Source organism: Pezoporus wallicus, unplaced genomic scaffold, assembly GCF_028554395.1.
Source record: "Pezoporus wallicus isolate ANWC-B61680 ecotype Strahan unplaced genomic scaffold, APGP_CSIRO_Pwel_v1 contig_6520, whole genome shotgun sequence".
Lineage (NCBI taxonomy): Eukaryota > Metazoa > Chordata > Aves > Psittaciformes > Psittacidae > Pezoporus > Pezoporus wallicus.
The window spans coordinates 1,728,698-1,755,141 of NW_026636887.1; the positions used below are offsets into that span (position 1 = coordinate 1,728,698).

The window sequence follows — 26,444 nt, forward strand, 5'->3', positions numbered from 1 at the left end:
AAGTGCAAGGTCCTACACCTGGGTCAGAGCAATCCCAGGCACAGCTACACGTTGGGCAGAGAAGAGATTCAGAGCAGCCCTGCGGAGAAGGACTTGAGGGTGTTGGTCGATGAGAAACTGAACATGAGCCGGCTTCAGTGTGTGCTCGCAGCCGAGAAAGCCAACCGTATCCTGGGCTGCATCAAAAGGACCGTGACCAGCAGGTCAAAGGAGGTGATCCTGCCCCTCTACTCTGTTCTTGTGAGACCTCACCTGGAGTATTGTGTGCAGTTCTGGTGTCCTCAACATAAAAAGGACATGGAACTGTTGGAACAAGTCCAGAGAAGGGCCACGAGGATGATCAGGGGACTGGAGCACCTCCCGTATGAAGACAGGCTGAGAAAGTTGGGGCTGTTCAGGCTGGAGAAGAGAAGGCTGCGTGGAGACCTCATAGCAGCCTTCCAGTATCTGAAGGGGGCCTATAGGGATCCTGGAGAGGGACTCTTCATTAGAGACTGTAGTGACAGGACAAGGGGTAACGGGTTAAAACTTAAAACAGGGGAAGTTTAGGTTGGATATAAGAAGGAAGTTCTTTCCTGTTAGGGTGGTGAGGCACTGAAATGGGTTGCCCAGGGAGGTTGTGAATGCTCCATCCCTGGCAGTGTTCAAGGCCAGGTTGGACGAGGCCTTGGGTGATATGATTCCAACCCCACGGCAGGGGGGGTTGGAACTAGATGATCTTAAGGTCCTTTCCAACTCTAACTATTCTATGATTCTATGATTCTATGCCTTATAAATCAGCTATTTCAGCTTTTAAAATTACAAATACTTTCTGCAAGGAAAAGTAATTTCAGAATATATGTGGCTCTTTTTGCTAGAAACTATGGAATGAATGGAAGAAGCTGAGCACAGATCAGAAGAAGACATGCCAGAGGAAGAACGTAGAATCCAGCGCGAGGTCTGCTGCTTAATATTCATAGTCCTCCAAAGTAATGGCTCTGGCTACCTCTGAGATCAGCTCTTACTTTCTGACCATCACCTCCAATCATACAGGTACATTCTACTGCAAGCAGGAAGTCAGTGGGGGAGGCATATGGCATGGGAGGTCAAAGTTTTACAGGATCTAGACCTTAATGATGGATCTTGCTTGCACAGGAAAATGGAATGGCTACTAGTTTCACTGCTTGAAGAGCTAAAACCAATACTCATACATGTGAAAAGAAACAGATAGGAAACAGGATTATAAGACAGAAAAGAAACAAAGTATGTTTGTTACTATCCAGTTAATCTTACAAATAAAAAAAAATAAAAGAACTGGTTTGCTTATATTCCTTCAATTAAAAGAGAGAGTCTCAATAAAATACATGGACACATTAAATGCTCTTTTCCTTTGTTTTGTAATACACTCCTGCTGTGCCAGTGCTGTAAACATGCACATTGTTTTCTGTATGTATTGAGCCACAGGCTTTTTCAAAGTTTGTCTTATAAGCCTGCCAGTTCTGAACTCTAACAGCATTGTGCGGTTGTATGGCCAAAGTAACCAGTTCAAGAGTGTCCTCACAACAATCTTCCACAGGGCTGTTAAAGGTTGAATACCTCTTAGAAAGCACTCTGAGGCGTTCCTGTGCTCCTCTGATTCCAGCCCTGAAGTTAAGAAGCCAAAGCCAATGCTCTGCAGGCATCTCAGCTGTATTTTACTGGGTACCTGATTTATTGTAAATCTTAAAGCTCATTTAGATCTTTGTCCCCCAGAACTTGCTGAGACTCCCTCACACTTTCGTGAGAGCACCACTGTGAGATGTCCTCATTTTTGTGCCAATTTTCTTTGTTCTCATCAACCCACTCACACAAAAATTATGTTTCCTTATTTTATCCTCTTCTCCTGTCCAAGAATTTACTAAATATTGGTTAGCAAAGGAAATTCCCAGCATACTGTGAATAATTTTCATATAAATGTGGAAGTATAAAAGAACACTTTCCTCTCTGTCTCTAAAAATCCAATTCTCCCACATCTACAATGTTAATTTAACATTGTAACTCCCTCTTTTAATTTTTAAACCCTTTTCTTAGACATTTTTTCCTTAACATTGATTTTATAATGGCACTGCCTCATTATACTTGCACTTCTTTTTTTTCACCAGAAAGTATCTTTGTGGTACTTTGTACTACAACAGGGGTACCCTCACCAACTTGGACAGTCCTGGCTTCTCTAATTAGACCCAGAGCTCTTCAACTCATGGCCTGCAGACCACATCAGGATAGACTAACTCAGCACACAATGGAGCAAGTCTATGGCAAGATCAATGGGTTTAAGAAAATTTGCTCTGCAGGACCTCAAGCAGAGAGTGCAACCCAAATATCCTGCACTTCCAGCAGTGTTAAGTTCAGAGAACCTGAGAGAATTCCATTTTTGCACACAAAGTTACAGATAATCATAAAGAGCTCAATTAAAGAATCATGTTAAGCTGCCTATCAAGCATCCATGACTGAGATAGTTAAGGTGTTTCTGGCATCGGATGTAGAATGAGCATGGCAGTCTGTCTCCACACACCCCCTCAGACCCCACACATTGAGAGGGAACTCTTAGGGGACATAAAAAAGGTAAAGGTATCTAAAAGCAATTTTTTATATTAGCGTTTGGTCAGTTCATTACTTTGATAATAATTTTGAAATTTGGAAGAGCTCAAAAACTTCTGTAACTCACAGACTGTTTTCCAAAACCTGTTATGTTCATTTGGCACAGATGAAAATAATTTCAAACCAGTTGCTGTCACGATTATGAGTAGATATACAAATAATATTTTCAATTCTTTTAAGAAGGCAAAATACCTTAAAAAAAGAAATAATGCAATGAAAATCTACTCCTTTCTTACAACTTAGAACATCTTTTCAAGGAAGTAATTGTAATAATGAAAAGACTTACAAAACCAATCATATGAGAGAACAAAACCTGATTTGCTTTACCGATCATCATAAGTTATGGGTCAGATTGATTTTGAAGGCAAAACCAACAACATATATATATAGTGGTACAGTTTTAGAGAAAGAAAAAAATTGTGGCTAAAGTGGAAATAAAGGAATGTATGTATTAAGTACTTCCTATCACTTCAAGAGGTGTGGAATGCAGAAGTAATGATATAAGCCCAGAAGAAACTGGAAGAACTATCCACAGCTAAGGCACTGCAAAGAAAAGACAGAGTCAAATCTGCCAGCAAAATCTCACCTTTTGATTCCACCCTGGTATTTTTCATCGAGTACAATGCAAAAAAGATGTGAAAAGTTTCTGAAGCAGTGGCACTGCTATCAGGAGCAGTGGGAATGCATCCTGCTAGGTACTCGGGATTAGTAGTTTGGTCAGGTTTCTTTTTTACAAAGAAAGTAAAGTATGCATGTAAGGTTTATATTTAAGTGCAACCAGTCATTCCAAGCTTGTTTTAAGAATATTTTTATGAAGATTTTTTTATACAAAAGTGAGGTTGCCTTGGCAACTGTAACTATAGAAAGCCAGAGTAATTACTTCCACAAAATGCTTCCTAGTGCTTTCTCCCTCTTAACAGGAATGTGTAACTGCTTTGTTTTAAGCTGCATTTATCAGAATGTTACTCATCATTGGTTCTACCCTTGAGGCATGGGAATCCAAAAGTATGTGCTTAAAGCAGGTTGAATAGTGCAAAAGCAATTTGCAAACACTTATTTCAATTAAAAAATGAAAGTCGGATCATATGTAGTTGCTCTTGGAGGGAAGTGAAAATTTGAAAAGACTGCAGCAGTCTGTGTTCATATTGCAAGATCTCAGTGAATAAACTGTGCCAGGTATTCATCTATCTTCAAACATAATAACTTTCGTGAACAGTGGGCAGAAGGAATTAAGATATTGCAATTTAATATTCTAACTATATTCATGTAGACAGATCTACTGAATCATTGCACAGCTCTGCAATGCATACTGTGGACTTTTCTGTGTCGCTGGTACAAGTTTAAGGTCTCTGTTCATCTCTTCATACACGGTAGAAATGCCCTTCGATTTCTCCTGCACAGCATTTGACATTCATTATTAGTGATACTTGGCATAGGTTTGCTGACCCCTAGGCTTGTCATTTAATACCAAATTTTTCTGCTTTGCTTGTTAGAGTAGATGATGTCCATTTAGGCTTGATTCCTTCCTATGTCCTTCCTTCTCTGATAAATGTTATTTTCCACACACCTCCCTCTAAGGCCATGCTGTTCAGCTTTGGCTTATTAATGTCTCAGAAGACATCGGCCACAGAAATGGGTTCTTGCACTGAAACAGGGATGGAAATTGACAGCAGTTTGCAAATTGTCTCTTTTGCAAATTTGCAAATTTATTCATTATCAGAAGAGTATTGTTTTCCCCAACTCTGCTTCCTGCCTGTACAAATTCTGTCTGCGTTACAGATGCAAACCACACACTAGGAAAGACAAGAGTTATACTGTGTAACTACAGTGCATACCCTCTTTCTAACTTAAAAAGTATTTACAGCCCCCTGATGTTAATATTCAAAGGGCATTTGAGCACCCTGATATGAATACTGAAAGGGCTTTTCTTTTGTCTGCTGAAATGTCACTAATAAGTTACATGATATTAAAAATGATTAAGAAGTGGTATCAACGTAGATGCCACTAGAAATCTGGGAAGCCAGTATCCTCCATGATGCACATGAAGACTCTTTCTGCTCCTGCAGTTTTGCAAGGTGCCAGAAGTCACACGTTCACTTATGCTGCTGCATCATCATTGTCATCATTTCAAGCAGTCCTGATGTTTTTCAATTCCAACCATCCACGCCAGTCTGGCTGGGAAACTAGCAACATTTAACACAATGGGTATTAAATATATGTGTTCAGCATCTGTTTTCTAATGATTCCCAGGCTCACGGAGAGGTTAATGTCCTTTAAATAACTAGAATACTTCTTACATTTTTACTCATCTGCAATGATTACACAGAGACCTTGCTTCAGTGAAGTGTTTTCAACAGTGTAACAGTATCAAGGCATTCAAGAATTCCATGTGATATTCACAAACTTCAATTTTCCATGAGCTTCTCAGTGAGTAACAGCAAGACTACTTAAAAAAATAGCTTCATAAGATGGATGCACTGAACAAAATTATGTATCAAATCCTGAATTTTGAAGTCAAGAGACATGAAGATTTAAATAAAATGAGGATCTGCTGTCCTGTCTGTTTTAGGCAAAATTAAATGCAGCCTTTGAGCCTGGGTTTAGCCATCCTAGCTTGTGTTCATTTTTATACAGTTTGTCAGCCTGAAAAATCTCCCGTCTTTTCTCACAATATGCAAGGGAAGACATATACTGCCCTATACTCTTGATTTACCTTTTGATCAATATATTTGTTTTCTTCAATTGCTGATCTTTTAGAGTGGTCACATGAGGAAGAAGATGCTGAAGGAAGTCTTCGCAGCAAACAGCTGGTATCTTGTTGCTGGCGATCAATAAACTGCTTCATGAAACTTTCCCTTGTGAACAAATAGAAGATATTGATGGATTAGAACCAGGAAGAGTTAATATTTGGCTTTCTTTAGGACATGTCACAGCCCACTAGTGCTAAAATGAATAAACTCCAAGTTCTACTGAGCTATAGATGTCTAAATGGATGGAATGCCAAAACAACTGATAAAACTTAAATTCATTTATTAAAGAAATCCATACCTGAATTCAGAGCTGGGCAGCTTGCATGCAGTTTCTATGAAAATAACTTTATTCCTTTCAATAATTATTTATTTATTCATTTACCAGTTAAAGTGCTAAAAATTTGAAGAGCCTTTTGCAGTTTTCAGTTCTTCTGAGCTCATCAAACAGCAAGCTGTTACTTCAATGTACATCAAATGCTGATATAATCCAAAGGAAACATACTCTCTGCAAGAAATTTGTTCTTGAAGATTTCAAACATCTGTTCAGATAACTGCTTTGAATGCCATTATTAAGGCACTTCAGCAATTCTGTCCCTCACATATACCATGTCTAAAATTTAGAAGCATTTCTGTTTACAACAAATGTACATTCATCTTGCTGTATTTTAAGTTCAGTAGAGTTGCCCTAATTTCAGTGTAAACTGACTATGTCAAAACTAATACTTATTTGAGAGTTCTACAGAGTACAGTAGCTTCAGATTTAAAGATAGGATTCACTAGTGATAGTTTGAAGTCTCTTTCAGTAGTTAGCAGGTCATGTATTAGTCTACATGTTCTCCCTGCTGGGAAAAAAACAGCTAGAAGGAAATACCAAAGAAGACTAAGACTAGGAATAGAATGCCCTCAATGTATAACAAAACAGTATTTTGATACTAAAAGCAAAACATCTATGACTGCTTCCCTGAGGTTTAGAAAGTTGTTTTTCTTGACCAGCATTATGCCTTTCATTCAGCTAAGATGATGCAAATAGGTCAAAACAGCTGCCTTAGCTTCCTTGTGAGTTTAATAAAAAAAGAAAACAAACTTCAGGAGACCCAGAACAATGACACCCATCTTTCACACCATCCTCTCTCCTAGTATGTGCTTGGTAGAGATACTGGAATGGGCACAGCCAGAAGACCTGTTTGGCCAGCTGCAGAGCAGCCCCTGGATTTCTGTAAGCTTTTTCTGGGATGACAGAAGAGTAACTGAACTGTAACTGATGATCAAGTAGGCAACAGAGGGTTGGATCCTTTATTAAGGTGAATTTTACAGGAAAATGGTAACTATGCAAATACAGAGAGTGGACAAGGTGATCAGAGAGTGGACAAGGTCATTAGAGAGTAACTGGTATTGGATGGCCTGTGCCACCCCTCTAATGATTTGCTGCCAGTTGACCTTATCTTTAAAAAGCTACATGAGAATCAATTAGATTGGTAGTTGTCTATGTCAGCCAAGAATCTAAAATCCAAATGTGAGTGGAGTAACAACAACACACTTTTCAATCATACTGTACTTGTGGTGGTTATGGTCAATCCAGTTGCTTCCATGAATATGTTATAAGAAATTTTAGGATTTTTTTTTTTTTCCTCCCAAGTAAGAATGAGGTAAATCCAAAATGTTGCATCCTTCTGATGCCAACATTAATTCTGTTTCATTTCTGTTTTTCTGAATGATCTGCTGAGCCCACAAGCAAACCAGTTAAATATCTTGGATGCTACATGGCACCAGACAAGTTTATGACATACTAGCAAAGGAAATATTTCAATACCTTATTTTTGGAACTGTGAAATCTGAAGGAAGCTTGGAGATTTTTACCATTTGTGGCCTGTTAGGAAATTTTTCAAAGATGCGTAGACGTAATGGAAGCTTCTCCTTTGTATCTGCATTTGCTTCACTTTGCTTTAGCTGAAAACAAGGAAAAGAAACAAAATGACAGAAAGGGAAATTTTGCTCTGTAATATCACAGCCTTGCTCTCCGGAATCCAAATAATAATGGCAATCATTGAAAGAAACAGAAGATGGCAGCAAAGAACTACAGAGGGTAAACTTGATATGAGTTATTGGTGTGCTTCTACTAGAAGCTGACAAATACCTAACAGTACCATGCCTTTAATTGAAAGTCATAAAATGGAAGGATTGCTAATAATTTTAATTTTAAAATATGAAGCGTATGAGTGTCCCATTCAATATGCTTATTTCTATGTTTTCTTCACAGCTCCCTTACACTTTATCAAGCAAATAAACACCCATGATCTTTTCTTATTAGGCACATCTTCTTGTATATGCTGACAGCTCCTCAATATTCAAATAGAACATGGCATTTTAAAAGGGAGCAATTCTAAAGGAATCTAGCTCTCAGAACATGAAAATAACTGGAAAATTACATTTAGATGAGTATTACAAGTAATAACAAAGGACTTAAAAGAATCCATCGACATCAGCAGTTCTGATACTGAGCTTCAGCAAATCACATAATGCATGTTGTATTTATAAATATGCACAAACAGTTATTCCACAGAATGTCACATATTTAAGTAAAGAAAAGGCAGATACATCTATCTATGTGGACAAATGATGGCTAAATCTAATGATATATGATAAAAAAATATGATATGGAGATAGGATTCTTAAATTCTTACTACCTGATGTAGCAATTCATTTGTGTCATCGCTACAAAATACCAAGTCAAAAGAATCAGTGAAATTAATTTTTACATTTATTTTAAATGCTATGTGTATTGCATGCTATTTCAATCAGCATACATCTCTCTGAGATTATTGCAGCTCTTCTTCTCCCACCTGCTTGTGAACACAGGCTTAGAAGCTTACATTTTCAAACAGATTTTCACCATCAGCACCTGCAGGGAATACTGCTGACAGACATCAGCTATAGATTCTTACAAGGCTAGGAAGTCAGAGTTTTAACTTTCATTTGCACTGCCTAGTGAAATACTTGTTCCTGCAGCATGCTATAGAAGAACAACTGCTCAGCTTCACTATCAGCAACATCACCACTTCCAACCACAGGATAGCTTAAACAGAAAATCAGTTCTTACTTGGCTGGATAGAAGTTGTCATATACACTAAAAACTGCCTGAAGAGCTACAAAGACTAATGATTAATGGTAAAGCAGTGAGTCAGAATAGAAGGGGGACTATTGCATAAATCTGTATTATGTCCTGTCCTATTTGCTTTATTAATGATCCTTAAAAGGAAGAAATGATGACATTAATGAAACCCTCAATATTAAAATATGAAGAGTTGCAAAAACTACATTGGAAGAGGAAAAGGACAGATTTAGAAAAAAGGGCAGGAAATAACAGACTGAAAAAAAATCTATAGCAAGAATTAAGAGCAGAAACTAATCAAGAACTTGTACTTCAACATTGCATCAGAAGACCAATTTGGGCATCAATTACGCTACTTTCTAAAGGCTATGCTCACAAGCAATCTCTGCTGGCTAGATGTTATATAGGTTTAGAAAATGGTACAGAAGTCCACAGCTCCAGTATGTGGTGCTTTGAAGAGACTACAGCTCAGTATGCATTCATTTCTAAATACCTTTCACCAGTCTTATACTGTCAAGCCAAAACAGTGCAGAAGGCAATACCAGTGGAGGGCTACATAAACCAACTGGAGAAAGGGGATAAAATGGAGAGAAAGGCTAAAAGGGACCAATATTTATACTACATCTACCATAAATAATAATAAAGTAAGGTGAAGGGTGATGATGTAGATTTGTGTAAGAAATATTTGAAAATGAATTATTTTAAGAATATAATTCCAAATATAGGAATGAGAGGATGAAATTAAGAGAAGGAATGTCTAGAATGAGAATAAAGATTACTATCATTACAGGGAAGTCTCCGAGTGTTCAGAGAGGTCTCTGGAGGGAAGTGCCTCATCATTTCGAATTCAGGCTAGACAGAATCCTTGAAACACCAGAGTGCTGCAGAAAGAAATCACGCACTGACAAGGTAATGATTTGGGTAATCTAACAGGGCTTTTCTGCATATTGTACTGTGGAAAAGCTTTGGGAAAGGGATGTTTTTTAGAGGAAAAAAAGTCTGCAAGTTTCTGCCATTTGCTTTTTAACAAAAAATAATTGCATATATATGCAGATTTTGGCATGGAGAATGTCTCTATGCTATGAACTCCTGTTCACAGACATCAGTTTATACAGATTAGAGCATATGATAAACTGCAGACCAGATTGGAGAGAGCTTGGAAGTAGGAAAATGTATAGATCAACAGGTAAGCAAGGAGACAACAATATCCCCAGTTTAAGCCAGGGGACAGCAATATCCCCAGTCTAAACAGGAGAATGATTCAAGATAGGCTTCAAAATAACCTGAAGTCTAAGCAGCCAAAGCAGTTCCAAAGAATATCTCCAATTATTCATGCTGTGATGCTATTACATATTGGGAAGTGTGAGGCATTTAGCTTCACCGCATTCTTCTCTATGCACTTAAGGTGTAATTGTTGCTCTCCATGCCATACATCCTACTTTGCGTTGCTGCTTAAAACCTTTACAACTTCAACTTTCTTTAACCCATATTAAACACACATTTTTCGAGGTACAGGGTTAAGTTGGAATGTGGCAACGATGGTGCAGCCTGGAATGTGGAAGTGCTCTAGGGTCTGGTAACGTGATTACCTAAACAGCTCAAAAGGCTAACGAGAGTGAGCACCCATTTTCATTTAGAGACAGGAAGATTTTTGAATGTAAAGTTCTTTGCAAAGCAAACTGAAAGCTCAAATTTAACACAGTCATTGAGTTTCTAAGACATTGACACTTTGGTGAGAACATGCCAAACAAGAAACAGAGTTAACCATAGACAAGACCTACTTTTCCTAACTTTTTGTTTTGTTCCCTATTTGTTTAATTCTGATCATGGAAGAAGATCCGGTAATGTGCAAAACACAGAGTGAAAAATGCGATTTTCATAAGGTCTGTGAGGCAAGTGTATGCGAAAATCACTTAAACACTCTGTAAATACTTCAATGAAATTAAATGATCATGAAAAATGTACTGTAATGCTCTAACTCTTTCATTTTAGTTGACAGTTTTCATAACAGACTGAGATCAATCATGTACAAAACTAACAGCTTTGCTACTGATGTACACACAGTTATTTAGGAACTGGCCAGCTGCCCAGAATAATTTCACGGTGACTGAAAAGTTCAAACCTCTTGAGAAAGTCCAGAAGTCTCACTATAGGATAGTTTTAAATTAATATAGTTTGGTACATTATAGTACACTGCTAAATATCAACATTTTTCACTGCAAATCTCCTTTAGGGGCTGTATTTGAAGAATAAAATCACTATACAATATCTGTGTCACAGTCTTAGCAGGAAATGCTGTGTATTCCAACACCAAACACTTTGAGCATGGAAGTGTGTGGGGATGAAAGACATGACAAACTGATAGCAGCACCCAGCCAAGAGTTTTCCAGAATTTTTTACTTATTCAACTTCTCAGGTTTACCATCACCTTTGGCTTGTCAAAAAGGGCTTTGAAAGAAATCCAAATAATTAGAACTAAATCAGGTGTAAACTAAGCAACAAAAAAGGCAGATTAAATGACCTATTTTTTTCCCTTTCTGCTATTAGCCGGTAATTGTATAGATCTGGTGAATTTTTTGGACATGAATGAGCTGTACTAAAAGAAGATACATATACGGGTAAGCTTACACAGTACACACTCAGCTTGGGCATCAAATTGTATCAACATTTTTGTACCTGCATTTGATTTAGAGTTCAACACATAATCACTGGCGCAAACTGTACCGTGAAGAAGGAAGGCAAAAAATAATCTGGAAATTAAGATTTAAAAAAAACCCCAAACAAAACCCTAATTGAACTTCAGAAAAGTAACACCTGCAATTTTCAGAAGCAGTATTTGTGATGCGTAGATCTTATTAATACGTCTATAGAGCTATAAATGTGCTTTCCAGAGAGGACTACTTCAACCCCGGAGAGAGAGGAAACCTTCGGGTTTCCTTAGGCCTCAGCACCTGGGACCAGCCCCTATTAGGGCCCGCACTGCAGACAGCCCCTCAGACCTATGTCAGAACTTGTCATGCAGAACTATATGCACGAGATATCATAGCTGTTCTATTCCATTCCATTCCTCCCCATTCCATTCCATTCCATTCCATTCCATTCCATTCCATTCCATTCCCTGCACTCACAATGGGTTGTATAATGATGAGACCATTATTTATCAGAAATGCCAAGGAGTTTTCAGCAACAAAAACACTTTCAAAGAAACAAATCAGAAAGCTTACAGGTGGAAAGAGTGTTTTATTTATTTATAAGTAAAGTTAGGTTTAGCTTGGTTTAGTATAGTTAATTTTTGTCTAGTTTAGGTTATATTTTCTTTTCCTAATTCTTTCATAGTGGTGCTATGCGGGAAGACCTGACAAGGGGTGGTGCTCAATGCCACAGAGAACAGGCACCAATCCCGGGGCCACGCTGGGGCCACCCTGGGAGTCCAGAACTCTGCCTCCCCCCGGATGCGGGGCATGAGGGCCAGCTGCGTGGAGCACGAGCCGCTGCCTTTGGGCCACAATAACCCAAAGGAGCCCCGTGAAGGGGCTGTGCTCGGCTGCGGGGGAAGGCAAAAAACCCCGGGAACGCTTGCTAGTCCACCTGGGGGCAAAAAAGCTCTTCCCCCCCAGCTGCAGGACGCGAGGGCCACCTTCATGGAGCATGAGCACCGGGAGATAACCAAGCCTGAATGCACCGAGGAGCCCTGCAAGTGGTCACGCTCAGTGCTCAGAGGAAGGCAAAAAACCCCCGGGGACCAGTGCCAATCTGCCCCAGGGGAAAATTCCTTCCTGACCCCAGTGCTGGCGATCGGCTATTCCCTGAGCACCTGAGCAAGACCTGCTCCTGGTCCATGGGCTGGTTATGGCTCTTAGGGGACACTGGCCCTGCCTTTTCTGCCTCCATCTGGAGCCATCTCAGGGGCTTCCAGAAACAGCAAAGTGACCCTGGCCTGATCAACCCTGGGGGAAGAACCCTTCCTGTGCCTGGCAGTGGGAGCTATAAAGCACTGCAGGAGGGCACTGGGCCATCTCTGGACCCTATTCCTTATGGCTGCTGCCACTATTTCCCTAGAAGATGAGGATGGCGATCCTCCCACAGACTGAAGCAGGATTTTCATCCATCCGATGAGCTGCGAATGTGGCCCCTCCAGGAGCTGGAATTGCAGCAGAGAACCTCCCGCACCTTCGGGCAGTCTTCCCCCCTCTGCCCCTCCAAGTAATTCCACGGGTGTCTCAAGGAATTCCATGGGTGCCTTCAGGCTTCCAGCTCTGTCCTGGTGGCAGCGCTGGCCACTCTGGCAGTGGGACCCGGGAGGATGCTGCCTTATACTGCCCCAGAGCATTGTGATGCTGCGTTGGTGGGTGGTGGCACTGTGACACAGGGGTGACAGGGCTTCCACAGCCCTGCCCACCGCAGCCCTGCTGCTGCTGCCCCTTTGCCCAGCATCCCTTGGAGAAAGGCCTTTGGGGTGCTGGTCCTGAGGCAGTGCCTGTGCCCAGGAGGCCCAGGGGGATGTTCCTGTCCATGGCAGCCACACACTGGGCACCGCTGCTGGGTGTCCCTGTAAATTAATCTGTGTGTTCAGACTGTATCAATAAAGGCGTTTATACCACGTACGGTCATTTGACTGTTATGATCCCAGAGGTGAAGGAAAGGGGTTTTGGTTCCCTCTGCATAAACTTTGCAGAAACATAGAGAGCATACAGGATTTCCTCACCATTCCTTATCAATGCACCAAGGGGCATTTGCTGCTACACTGCGTATGGTGAGGTCATCTTCTTGGAAAGAAGAAGAACTGAAGAAATCTCTCCTGCATTTGTTACACAGAGTGTTTAGCTATTTGCTTGTTTATTAACATTCATGTGTCTAGTTTGGGGGTTTACGTCTTGCATTACTACTTGAATGCAACACTTCACTGACTGCTGCCTAATTCCATGTTCTTGACAGCTCAGTAAGGTGTTTGATCCAATTCAGTTTAAACTGCGTGGACTGCACAGCTTTTCCCTGCAACACTGACTCAAGTTGTGTAGAACAGTTTTAAAACTTTCAGCTAAGTTTTAAATAAGGGTATGTATAGAGTGCAGAGATATAGAGATAGGCACCAAATCCCCCCAGCGCATTTGTTCAAATCCTTGAAATGCAGAATGACCGCTGGTCTCTCTCCCATAGGCTTATTTCTTGTGTGGTCTATCGGGGGGAAGGGGAAAGTCACCGCATTTGTTATTGGGGATGCTGGTATAGGCTGCAGAAGACAGCCCCAGCTGGGTTCCTATCTGAAATGAGGACATTTTTGTGCCTGTCTAAACAAGCTGTACTTTTAGGCAAAACACCTATGTTTTTCACATACAATAGCAGAAAATGCTACAGCCTTTGCCCAGTTCCGGTAGAAAGTGAGCATAATCACCTCTTGGAAACAACAAGAAAAAAACAATTAGAAGCAACGTTCTTCCTCCTAAATCTGACATCCCCACCCAGGACCGCTTTGCAGTTCTGCAAGGGGCTAACGAGGACACATTCACTGATCATTACTGATGCTTCCAGGGAAAAGAGGTGGGTCATAGTAGTAGGTGACTCTGCTTTGAAGGGCACAGAGGCACCCATCTGTTGGCCTGACCCAGTCTCAAGGGAGGTGTGTTGACTACCACGAGCATGGATCAGGGATGTTGCTGAGGAGCTGACTGGTCTAGTAAATTCTGCTATTACCCACTTCTAGTTGGCCCTGATACTGACAGCAGTGGCCTGGAGAACATTAAGAAGGACTACAGAGCCCTGGGAAAGGTGGTTAGGGCTCTGGGGCTCAGACAGCTTTTTCCTTGATCCTCTGGGTCAAAGGGGAGGACCTTGAAAAGGCCAGTTGGATTTGGCAGGTTAATAAATGGTTAGAACAGTGGTGCCATAGTCAGGGGTTTGGGTATTTAGAACATGGGACTCGATTTGGGAGGCCAGGTCTCCTGGAGGCTGGTGGAGCTGGTCTAAAGGGAAGAGCACTTTTGGTAGGAGGCTTGCCAGACTGGTGCTTTAAACTAGATGTGTTGGGGGAAGGGGGCATCATTCCATCCCAACACACCCAGTCAGTTGCCAGAACCTGTAATAAATGCTTGGAACTACTCAGAGCTGTTTCAGCCACTCCAGCCAATGAGCCGGCTTCATTTGGAGCTCGGCTCAGATGCCTCTATACAAACACCTGTAATATCGGGAATAAACAAGAGGAATTAAGAGATGTGTGCACAGCTACTAGGATATGATATCACTGGCATCACAGAAACATGGTGGGATGGAGTGACTTTATGACAGGAGTGTTGGAATGGAAGGTTAGAGGCACTTTAGAAAAGACAGGCCAGGCAGATGGGGAGAGGGAGTAGCTATTTATGTCAGTGATAGGCTGGAGAGTATGGAACTCTGCCTGGGGACAGGTAATCAGTCTACAGAGAACTTGTGGGTCATGGTCAAAGGGAGAACAGCTCTGGGGGACATTACTGTGGGGATCTGTTATAGACCGCCCGATCAGGAGGACTCTGTGGACAAAGTGCTCTATGGACAGATAGAAGCAGCCTCATGCTTGGAGGCCCTTGTCCTCATGGGGGACTTCAACAATCCTGTTATCTGTTGGAGGGACGGTACAGCCCAGCACAAGCAATCCAAGAGGTTCCTCAATTGTGTGGAAGACAACTTCCTTTCTGCAAGTAATAAAGAAGCCAACAAGGAGAGGTGCCATGCTTGACCTCCTGCTCACAAACAGGGAAGGGCTGGTTGGGGATGTGACGCTCCAGGGCAGCCTTGGCTGTAGAGATCATGAGATGGTTGAGTTCGAGATCCTCAGGATAATGAGGAGACTAGAAGAAAATGTGTCAGGAGGGCCAGGAGGCCTCCATGGGTGGATAAGGAGCTGCTGAGGAAACTTAGAAGGGAAAAAAGAATCTTATAGAAGGTGGAAGCAAGGACAGGCAGCCTGGGAAGAATACAGGGACGGACGATGTCCAGGAAGCTAGGGACCAGGGTTAGGAAAGCTAAGGCCCAGTTAGAATTAAATCTGGCAAGGGATGTGAAAGATAACAGGAAGGGCTTCTGTAAGTATGTAGCAAACAAGACAGACGAGGGACAACGTGGGCCATCTCCAGAAGCTATCAGGAGAACTGGCTACCCTGGATTTGGAGGAAGCTGAGGTTCTCAATGACTTCTTTGTCTCAATTTTCACTGGCAAATGCTCTGACCACACTGCCTAAGTCTTGGAGGGCAGAAGCAGGGACTGTGAGAATTAAGACCTTAGGCCCACTGTAGGAGAGGATCACGTCTGAGATCATTTTAAGAACCTGAACACGCACAAGTCTGTGGGACCTGATGAAGTCCATCCATGGGTCCTGAAGGAGCTGGCAAATGAAGTTGCTAAGCCACCATGTGTCATATCTGAAAAATCATGGCAGTCAGGTGAAGTTCCCGACGACTGGAAAAAGGGAAATATAACCCCCATTTTCAAGAAGGGGAAAATGGATGACCCGGGGAATTACAGACCAGTCTGTTTCATCTCTGTGCCTGGCAAAATCTGGGAGCAGATTCTCCTGGAAGGCATGCTAAGGCACATGAAAATCAACAAGGTGCTTGGTGACAGCCAGCATGGCTTCACTAAGGGGAAATCCTGCCTGACCAATTTGGTGGCCTTCTATGATGGGGCTACAGAACTGATGGACAGGTTGAAAAAGCAGCTGATGTCATCTACCTGGACTTGTGCAAAGTTCGACCCTGTCCCATACAACATCCTTGTCTCTAAACCAGAGAGACATCAATTTGACAGATGGACCACTCAGTGTGTAAAGAACTGTCTGCATGGCTGCACGCAAAGAGCTGTGGACAATAGCTCAATGTCCAGCTGGAGAACAGTAACGAGTGGTTCATAGAATGAACCACTATGAACACACCACCTCAGGGATTGGTTTTGGGACCGGTCTTGCTCAACATTTTTGTCACTGACATGGACAGTGGGATTGAGTGTGCCCTCAGCAAGTTTGCTGATGACACCAAGCTGTGTGGTTCGGTTGATAGGCTGGAGGGAAGGAATGCCATCCAGAGGGACCTTGACACACTTGTGAGGTGGGCTGATGCCAACCTCATGAGGTTTAACCATGCCAAGTGCAAGGTCCTACACCTGGATCGGAGCAATCCCAGGCACAGCTACAGGTTGGGCAGAGAAGAGATTCAGAGCAGCCCTGCGGAGAAGGACTTGGGGGTGTTGGTCGGTGAGAAACTGAACATGAGCCGGCTTCAGTGTGTGCTCACAGCCCAGAAAGCCAACCGTATCCTGGGCTGCATCAAAAGGAGCGTGACCAGCAGGTCGAAGGAGGTGATCCTGCCCCTCTACTCTGCTCTTGTGAGACCTCACCTGGAGTATTGTGTGCAGTTCTGGTGTCCTCAGCACAAGAACATGGAGCTGTTGGAGCATGTCCAGAGAAGGGCCACGAGGATGATCAGGGGGCTGGAGCACCTCCTGTATGAAGACAGGCTGAGAAAGTTGGGTCTGTTCAGGCTGGAGAAGAGAAGGCTGAGTGGAGACCTCATAGCAGCCTTCCAGTCTCTGAAGGGGTGCTATAGGGATGCCTGGGAGGGACTCTTCATTGTGAACTGTAGTGACAGGGCAAGGGGGAATGGGTTTAAACTTAAACAGGGAAAGTTTAGGTTAGATACAAGGAGGAAATTCTTTACTATGAGGGTGGTGAGGCACTGGAATGGGTTCCCCAGAGAAGTTATGGCTGCCTCACCCACGGCAGTGTTTAAGGCCAAGCTGGATGGGGCTTTGAGCAACGTGGTCTAGTGTGAGGTGTCCCTGCCCCTGGCATGGGATTGGAACTGGGTGAGCTTTAATGTCCCTTCCAACCCAAACCCTTCTGTGATTCTATGATTCTATATTAAGGACTTCCAAGGGCCTAACCCATTTTCTAAGGTCAGACATTACTCTCTGACTTCAAGACATAATGGTTAGCTCTTGGTTCTTCTAGGCCCTATGTGGTGGCCCTGAGACATAATTACCACAGTTATTTTTCTACTCATTTTCCAGTGCTTCAAGGCATCTCTAACAGCATGAAAGCTTTTACGTCCAATTCCCCTGAGCAGCACTTCTGTAGGATGACATTTGGGTTGTATATTGCCTGCTTTGAGAGAGAGAAGAGCTTGTATGTGTGGCTGAAGGTGGGACAGCATTACAGGACTGTGTGGCTTAGAGTCCCACCTGGTGAAGTCTTGCCTGTGCTTTTTTTGAAAGAGGTCCCTAACTAAAATACTCCTTGAAGTACATCAAAGTATTTTCTGGGAGAAAGTAGCTGGAGCTCCAGGACACAGTCAGCAGTGAGTGAAGAGTTAAGTGGTGTGATCAGACAAGGAGTTAATGCTTGATCTTGCTCTCTCATCCTCTTTTAGCTAACTGCCTAGATATACCAGTTGTGAATTTTGCCCTTTAGGCTCACTTAAACAAATGGGGACACTGAAAGCAATAAAAAAATCCTCCCATGTAGGGACTGTAAAACAGAACCTAAATTGATTTTAACCACATTCTGTGCTGCCTTGGGGACTTTTCAGTGAAATGTACAAAAAAACATGATTACAGTGGTGATGGCACTCACAGTAGCGACTGCACTGTTGACAACTTCAGGGTAAAATAAACTGAAAAACTGCCTGGCAGATGGGAGGGACATAATTACACATATGTTTCTCATATGCACAAGATATTTTTTTTTATAAACAATATTTCTGTGTTACAGGGTTTATATGCTGTGTGTAGTACAACTTGGTGCTGCGACTGCTGTTCTTCTATTATTCACTTAAATAACTTTTTCTTCAATTTTGCATGAAGTCTTCTAAATTAATACAGTAGTGTAAGGTTTCACAAATGTATTTTAATAACTTCCTTCCAGTATTTGCAGCTCCTATCAGTACTTAAGGAGCAAATGCTGCTGACAAGATATGACTGCAATTCAAATGGTATAAAATTTCCCTAGGAAAATTTGGCTAAAATTTAGTCCATCTGTCTAATAGAGGTCAGGAACCTAGTGTGTCAGAGTTTCCCTTTGATCAACTGAGATAAATAAGATGAATTTTTCAGAGCTATTACTTCATACTGCCTACAGACTCAGGCAAACACTGCTACATTGATTACACTTCAGCCATATTTCCAAATCTTTTTTCCCCTCTGCAGTGGCCAGAATTATACTATTTTAAGAAACAGAAGATCTGAGATTCTGTGCAGTGTCTTTAATCAGGGCAGCAGGAATGTGCTTTCCAGACCAGATTCAACCTTCTTGCCATTATACTGAGGTACTTACCTAACTAAGTTATGGTTTAGTCTCTCTTTACAGCCAAAAGTGACAGAGGCACTTGAGGAGGAAGTCAGTTCAGATCTTGGGCTGGCTATACCTTTCAGACATGATTATCTTCCATTGACTAAGGAGGGGACTTGATTCCAGTATGTTGTTTAAATCACAGGTGTGATTCCCAATGTTAGGCAGGATTAATCTAGGCCATAGCATCTATGATGCTATTCATCTCAGTTAATTATAGTTGCCCAAATGTGATGTGTATCATATAATCATCTAAGTACTTCTTGTATTTAACTGGAAAAGGTATCTCCAGATATTGACTCATCCCATACTAATGCATAAGTAAGACAAGCAAGATGGAACATCACGTCACAGTAACTTCTTCACTGAATGCAGGGACAGTATAAGACTACATTCTACATTAGTAATGTACTGGGGTGTGGGCCTAAGAACTGGATTAAGATCGTCCATTGGGTTACAATGTTAGCAAGGCCACCTGCACAGTTTTGGTCTTGGCAAGCTAATGCTCTCCTTGATAGTGCCTGAGCACAGTTTGGGGCTTATCCCATCCTCAGTAGGCAGTATGCACATGTCCTGTTTTAGTGGTAGGTTGTTTTGGAAAGGAAAAATAACTCAGGTGTGTATACAAGCCAGTCATCTTACAGAAGATGCTCTAGTTTAGACAAGATAAAATGGTTTATCTTGGATAAACCCCACCCTTATTTTAAAATAGTTCAGTACACTTGAACCCACCTGGGCTGCTGCACTGTGGCAAGATATTGCTGCCCAGGTGAAGCAATACATTTTCAGATGGATAGTTTAAAACAGATAATGTAAATGAAACATAAATCTAATGCTAGCATGAATAGCTATTCTTGTAATAGCTTTTTCACATATGAATGCAGCTTTACCATTTTCATATTAATGATTTTTCTTTTGGGATAAGTAACGGAAACATTTTTGTTTTCATATAAAGGGTAGTGAGTCACAAAAGAATATCCATTATAATAAATAATGCATTACATGCTGTATTTCATCGGAGGAAACTCCTTGAGACTTCACTTAAACTAGGCATCATTATTTTGATATGAATTGCATATTTGATGAGCAATAAGCAACTAAAATATTTTCAGGTGAACAAAAGCACAGGATGTATGAGTTCTGCTCTTGTACAAACATAATCATTCAATATTGACTAGTTACAGTGTGCTCACCTTCAGGACTCAGATTAAAATCCATTACAATCTGAAAGTGTGCTCCTGTGCAGGAAGCAAAGGAAGTGCCAGTGCAGGATAGTTCAGAATCTTAATGTTTGCTTATCTATTCCAGACCCTGCACAAAGGAAGACTCCTGGAGGTAGCTTTGTAAATGATGCTTACCTACACATAGCCAAGACACACAACTACATCTGCCCTGCTGGGTTTGCAGAAAAATAGAGCCAATATGGGAAATGATAATTGCGCCCAGACTTTCAAAGGTTCTCACCACAGGCAGCTCCCATTCACTTAAAAAAGAAAGAGCTAAAGACACTCAACCAGGCTGTGATTGATCGAGGTAGTCATCATCTTGACTTCCAATCAGGCAACAGACAGTGAGAGGTATACAAAATGCGGAAGAGCAGTGAGGTCACAGGGATAAAAGACTCAATCTGCAGAGAATCCATGTGTCCCTGATCATAGTTGAACGAAGCAATATAACTTTGACATAGGCCCTCTTAATACCAAAGTACAGGAAGATTGCAATTTGATCCATACATGCAAAACCTTTTTCATATGATTCATATAGGCTGCTCTATGTATCGTCTGGGGTATTAATGGGAGATATTACAACTCAAGTGGTGTAGACATAAAGCGTATCCAACTTGACTTACTACTTAGTTTCATCTGCAAGGGAGGAAACATGTCTATGCTACTTGAACCTCATTTCATGTTTCAAAGCCAACATATGTGTTCTCTATGAATTTGTGAGTGCTGCCTGGGGTGTGTCCTGGGTTCAGCTGTACAACAGTTATTTTTCTCCTTCTTAGTAGCTGGTGCAGTGCTGTGTTTTGGCTTTAGTTTGGAAACTAGGACCGGCTAAGCAAACCTCAACCACAGTGCATAGTACCTTTTTGTTTTGTTTCCCATGTTTTTATTATAGACATCATTGTCATGTGGGTTTGCTTTGTTAAATGTATTCTGCTAAATATGTATGAGGCTGTACATTTGATCTGATCTCCATGTAACCGATTTGTCTGGGACTGGAAAATTGGAGAGGATCTGCGGAGGGGCCACGCGGATCTTCTCGACAATGTAATTCCAGAGAATATAAAGGCAAACTTCACAATGAGACTTGTTCACAGGGCAGAAGGCAAACAGCACCATTATTTTCATTAAAAAAAAATAAAAATCTGTCTAGATAGAACAAAGCAGAACTTCACTATGAAGACAGTCATTTGAATAAGCTTCCCAGAGAAGCCGTGGAATTTCACTGGTGTATCACTGGAGATATAAAAGACTTGGCCTCATAGGGCTCTGGGTAACATCATGTAGTGGCCTGCTTTCAATATCAGTTTGGACCAGATGGTCTCTAGAAGTCCCTTCCAACCTAGACTTTTTTATGATTTGGTGATACCTATGAACTGCAAGAGAACAGATGATTATGCTCTTCAGTTTCACTGTTGTGCATATGCATTTGCCACCTCTTGATGAATTCAAACCATTACTGGACTCTGGTAGATGGTAGAATATACTTAACACTGAGAAAATGCAACTGAAGTTGAGAAAAAAATTCACAGCTGTAGCAGAAGGCAGAATCCAGTATAACTCTTTTAACAGGAGAGACTTTGTCTTGCACAATTTAGCTGCCCCTTGCCTTTTCGTGGTTTGTTTAATTTGCTTTGAACCAGAGGCAGAACATCTAATTTGACACTGGGGGCCTGAGTTGTAGATGCATTGCAGTTTTACAGTATTTCTCCAGTACAAAAATTCATGCAAAAGTTGATTTAACAAAAGGACATGCTGGTAGCTGGGAAGACACAGAGGCTGATCCAAATTACTTCAGAAACCTCCTTGGGTTAGATGAAAACAGGAATAGTTTGGTATTACTGGTGCCCTTTTCTCCCACCCAAGTTTTAGCCAGGGCTTGATTCCTGTATTCTTTTATTGACTTTTGTAAGAGATGGGGACGGTTCTGTTTGTGTTCTTATGGTGATGAACTTCTTCTTTTGAGGAGATATGTGTAAGAACTCTCTCTTAACTGTGAAATAGTGTTTCCACTCATTGGATATAACACAGGAAAACTGTGCAGGCTTCCTCATCTTCTGTCATGTTTTAAAAAGTGCCTAATCCATTCTTGGGGAACTATAAAGAGAAGTCCTCTGAATTCTATGTGGAAAATAAGTGACTTACACTCGGGTACTTAAAATCTCAGTGACAATATAATATATTCATCTTTCTAAGCAGCTAGCTTTTTTTAATGACTGCAAAAGGAATTAAATCTCATGCAAAGGTCAGGACTCTACTTTTTCTAGGTATCCAAAGGTACAATATATTCACAAGCTCATAGATCCACAAACTCCTATAGGCCTAAAACATAGTTCAGAAAAGCAACACAGACCTGTGTGACACAGAAGGACCCAAAGACAAACACAGCATGGATTTTCAAGGATCCAGTTGCCGTCAACATAATAAGTAATGCTACACAACCCCTCTCCTTCTTTCCAAAGAGCTACAGTGCTGTCCCTTAATCCAGAAGGCTGAGCACCTAGAATGACCAATGTGCCCTGAGAAGCACTTGCATTTTTCTTAGGTTTCAACCAAGCAAAACAAAAAATAAAGATTAGATGAGCTCCTGGTGATATAAAAGCTAGGTAAGCATTTTCTTCCCTGGTAATATAAATGAAGCAGCAGCAGCTTACATTTATATTTTTGCTACTGCTATTCACACATGCATAGCAAATCTGACTACAATCTCTCCTCCTTGAAAAGGTGTGCTTTGAATATGATCTTTGACTAGAATTTTTAAAGGTCCCTATTTTACACAATAAAACGTTGCTCCAAGAGAACCCCTCTTGAATTTAATGTGTTTTCTTGATAAATAACATTGTATTTCATATACTAGGGGTTGACAACTTCTGAATTAATATTTAAGTGTTTATTTCACCACTGGGCATCAAATGAATAAGCCAGAATTTGTGATCCATTGATACTGCTTTTGAAAAGGGTGACAAATGACATAAAGAGGTAGAAAAAACCTCAAAGATGGAAGCTACAGCCTTCAGGAGGCTTTCAAAAGGTCCTTAAGTTAGTAAAAAAGGAGAGCCTGGCATAAGCAATTTTCCAGATGACCATGTTTTCCAGTCCTGAAAGGACAGATTGTCTTCTAGAAATGGACATAGTCTCTGTAAAGTTTACTACTTTTGAAATAGAGCTATTTTAAATGCTCTTCATATGTCCCGGTAATGGAGAAACAACTTGAATTTTGTGAACTTTCCACTATATTCCCTCTATGATGAAGGATTTCATGCATTTTAGTTGTATTTGAAATTCACTTTGGAATTACTGTACTTTTCATTTGTTAATAGAATGTGTTCAATGCTTATCTTTCCTGCCACTAGTTTAAAATCTGTTTACATGGGATCAAATATAATGAAAAGGTAATTTTTCATTTTTATTCTATTCTGCAGCTATTTTCCATTTGGAATCACCTCAAGAACTGTCCTCAGAATAAAAATACTCTGGAGGCAAGTAAATCTAACTAGGCTTTAAAAAACTCCTTGATTTTCACACACACATTCACATATATAAATTTTATGCCGAGTGTGTTTAAATTAGAAATGCCAATTATAACACCTTGTTTGCACAATATGTTCATGAAAAATCCCCATGCTGAAACTCCCACTTTAATGCTGAAACCTCAGCACACAAAATTTGGAAGTGATGTTACTGCTGAAATTGTCATTGGCATCTTACTAGATCTGATGAATGCCTGGAGGTGCTGAGTGAAAGGCACAGGGCTTCAACAGTATATTCTGACCAAATGTGTTCAGAATCCCAGAACAGGGTGCATCAAGACAGTGAGGACTAGATAAGGTTTTGGCTTTTGTAGCTCTTCACTATCATCTTAATGGGTACCATAGAGATAAAAAAAAAAAAAAAGCAAAAAAAAAAACCAACCAAAAAAAAACCCCAAACCGCGAAACATTTAAAAAGGAAAGAAATACCTACACGGTTCTTAATGCTTAATGCCTGTATCAAAGGCTTTGATTTTTCACTGCTCTGTTCCTAGTTTATAAGCTGTTTCTATGAAACTCCTTAGGTCTGACAGGTAGAAAGCCTCAAAATCCTATCTTTTTCATCTCCTTCTCTACTTGTAGACAAAATGTCTCTTCTGAGATATCACTCAAAATAGCTGTTGGAGCCAGGTGCCCAAAAAATCAATTACCAGTGTTTGACCCATCACTGTCCTGGTCTCTATTAAATGCAGCAGTGAGCGATGTGCTTTAGTTCTACTTATGGAGAATTGGGGCTGGGGGAGAGAAAAACTCCATACTAAAAAGTACAACTAGGTCATAAAGTGTGAGTATAGTTTTGCTCCTCACTGAATAAAAGAGTTGTTAATAGATCTGCCAAAATGATGCATGCTTTGCCAGGACAGTGAGACTCCTTAGTATTACAGGAATAAGGTCAAAACTATGTTCTGAGTGAATAATGACTGTATCTGAATGGCCTGGAACTTCCCCTAGAGACAGCTTGCTTTTAAATACTAAACTGATTCACCAGGAAAGAGATCTGAGGAAAGCAAATTCAGACAAAGGGAAAGCAAAAAGATGAAATCCCTAAAAAACAGTACCAGTAAAGCATCAGTAAGCTAGCTGCATGCAGGCAGACAGGACTTCTGATTATTTCAGACTGCTTTCCTCATGTTTATTCTATTATGGACTACATATTTTGAATTCTTGTTAAAAAAAGAAAGGAAGTTCCAGGAAATAATGTCAGAGAAATTCTATCCTAGCATGCTGATTTGTTTACTTAGAAAAAGATTGAGAGGGTTTGTAAAGGGTATTAAACATGACTTTTTCCAAGATGCATTAGTTAAACTGCCAAATTTGCTTGCAAATGGGGGACACTTCAAATAGACTTACCCAGTGAAGAGAAACTTTGGCCACATTCTAAAGCTGCATGTACAGGTGCACAAAGACAGTATACAATGGAAGTAGTAACAGGCACGGTAGGAAGGACAGAGCACTGAGGAAGCATTTAACTGGAATGACTGTACATCATGAGCTAAAGGGCATCAAATGAAATAATCAAGTGGCAGATTCATAAACGGACAAAGAAATAATTTTTCACATAGTGCATCGTTAAATTTATCTTTGCTACCACCAGCAATAAATGCTAAATATACACTGATTTGAAAATAGATTTAACAAACGCATGCAAAATATAAATCCATTGAGAACTACTAGACAAAGTTACATCACTGGAACTTCCCAAATACCTGGAGAGTGACTATCATTCAAGTATGAAATATCACTGGTTACAAGAAACTGCCAAGTGACTGTCAGTGCTTTGGTTCTTCTTTCAGATGACTGAAAGGTGATACTGATAGAATTAGAATTAGAGCTAGAAGAAAATCATGGGTCACCAGAAGCTATCTGGGGTTTCTGCAGTTAAAGGCTGCAGAAGGCTTTCCTCTGATGTCAGGGCAGGGATCACCACAGAATCATAGAATCATAGAACAGTTAGGGTTGGAAAGGACCTTAAGATCATCTAGTTCCAACCCCCCTGCCATGGGCAGGGACACCTCACACTAAACCATATCACCCAAGGCTCTGTCCAATCTCACCTTGAACACCGCCAGGGACAGAGCATTCACAGCTTCCCTGGGCAACCCATTCCAGTTCCTCACCACCCTTACAGTAATGAATTTCCTCCTTATAACCAATCTAAACTTCCCCTGTTTAAATTTAAACCCATTCCCCTTTGCCCTGTCACTACAGTTCACAATGAAGAGTCCATCCCCGGCATCCCTATAGGCCCCCTTCAGATACTAGAAGGCTGCTATGAGGTCTCCACTCAGCCTTCTCTTCTCCAGCCTGAACAGACCCAACTTCCTCAGCCTGTCTTCATACAGGAGGTGCTCCAGCCCCCTGATCATCCTCGTGGCCCTTCTCTGGACATGCTCCAACAGCTCCATGTTCTTGTGCTGAGGACACCAGAACTGCACACAATACTCCAGGTGAGGTCTCACAAGAGCAGAGTAGAGGGGCAGGATCACCTCCTTTGACCTGCTGGTCACACTCCTTTTGATGCAGCCCAGGATACGGTTGGCTTTCTGGGCTGTGAGCACACACTGAAGCCAGCTCATGTTCAGTTTCTCACCGACCAACACCCCCAAGTCCTTCTCCGCAGGGCTGCTCTGAATCTCTTCGCTGCCCAACCTGTAGCTGTGCCTGGGATTGCTCCGACCCAGGTGTAGGACCCTACACTTGGCATGGTTAAACCTCATGAGGTTGGCATCAGCCCACCTCACAAGCGTGTCAAGGTCCCTCTGGATGGCATTCCTTCCCTCCAGCCTATCAACCGAACCACACAGCTTGGTGTCATCGGCAAACTTGCTGAGGGCACACTCAATCCCACTGTCCATGTCAGTGACAAAAATGTTGAACAAGACCGGTCCCAAAACCAGTCCCTGAGG

At 41.3% G+C, this 26,444-nt stretch overlaps 1 protein-coding gene across 1 annotated transcript in view; it reads right to left on the bottom strand.

Moving 5' to 3' along the window:
• The window catches only part of NALCN (sodium leak channel, non-selective), a 232,873-nt gene that overhangs the window by 54,474 nt on the left and 151,955 nt on the right, over positions 1-26,444 (bottom strand). The window contains exons 16-17 of the mRNA XM_057402107.1: positions 7,177-7,313; positions 5,330-5,471 (exon numbers count right to left, since the gene is read on the bottom strand). Of these exons, the coding sequence (XP_057258090.1) occupies positions 5,330-5,471; positions 7,177-7,313 (279 nt within the window). The remainder of the gene's footprint in view (positions 1-5,329; positions 5,472-7,176; positions 7,314-26,444) is intronic.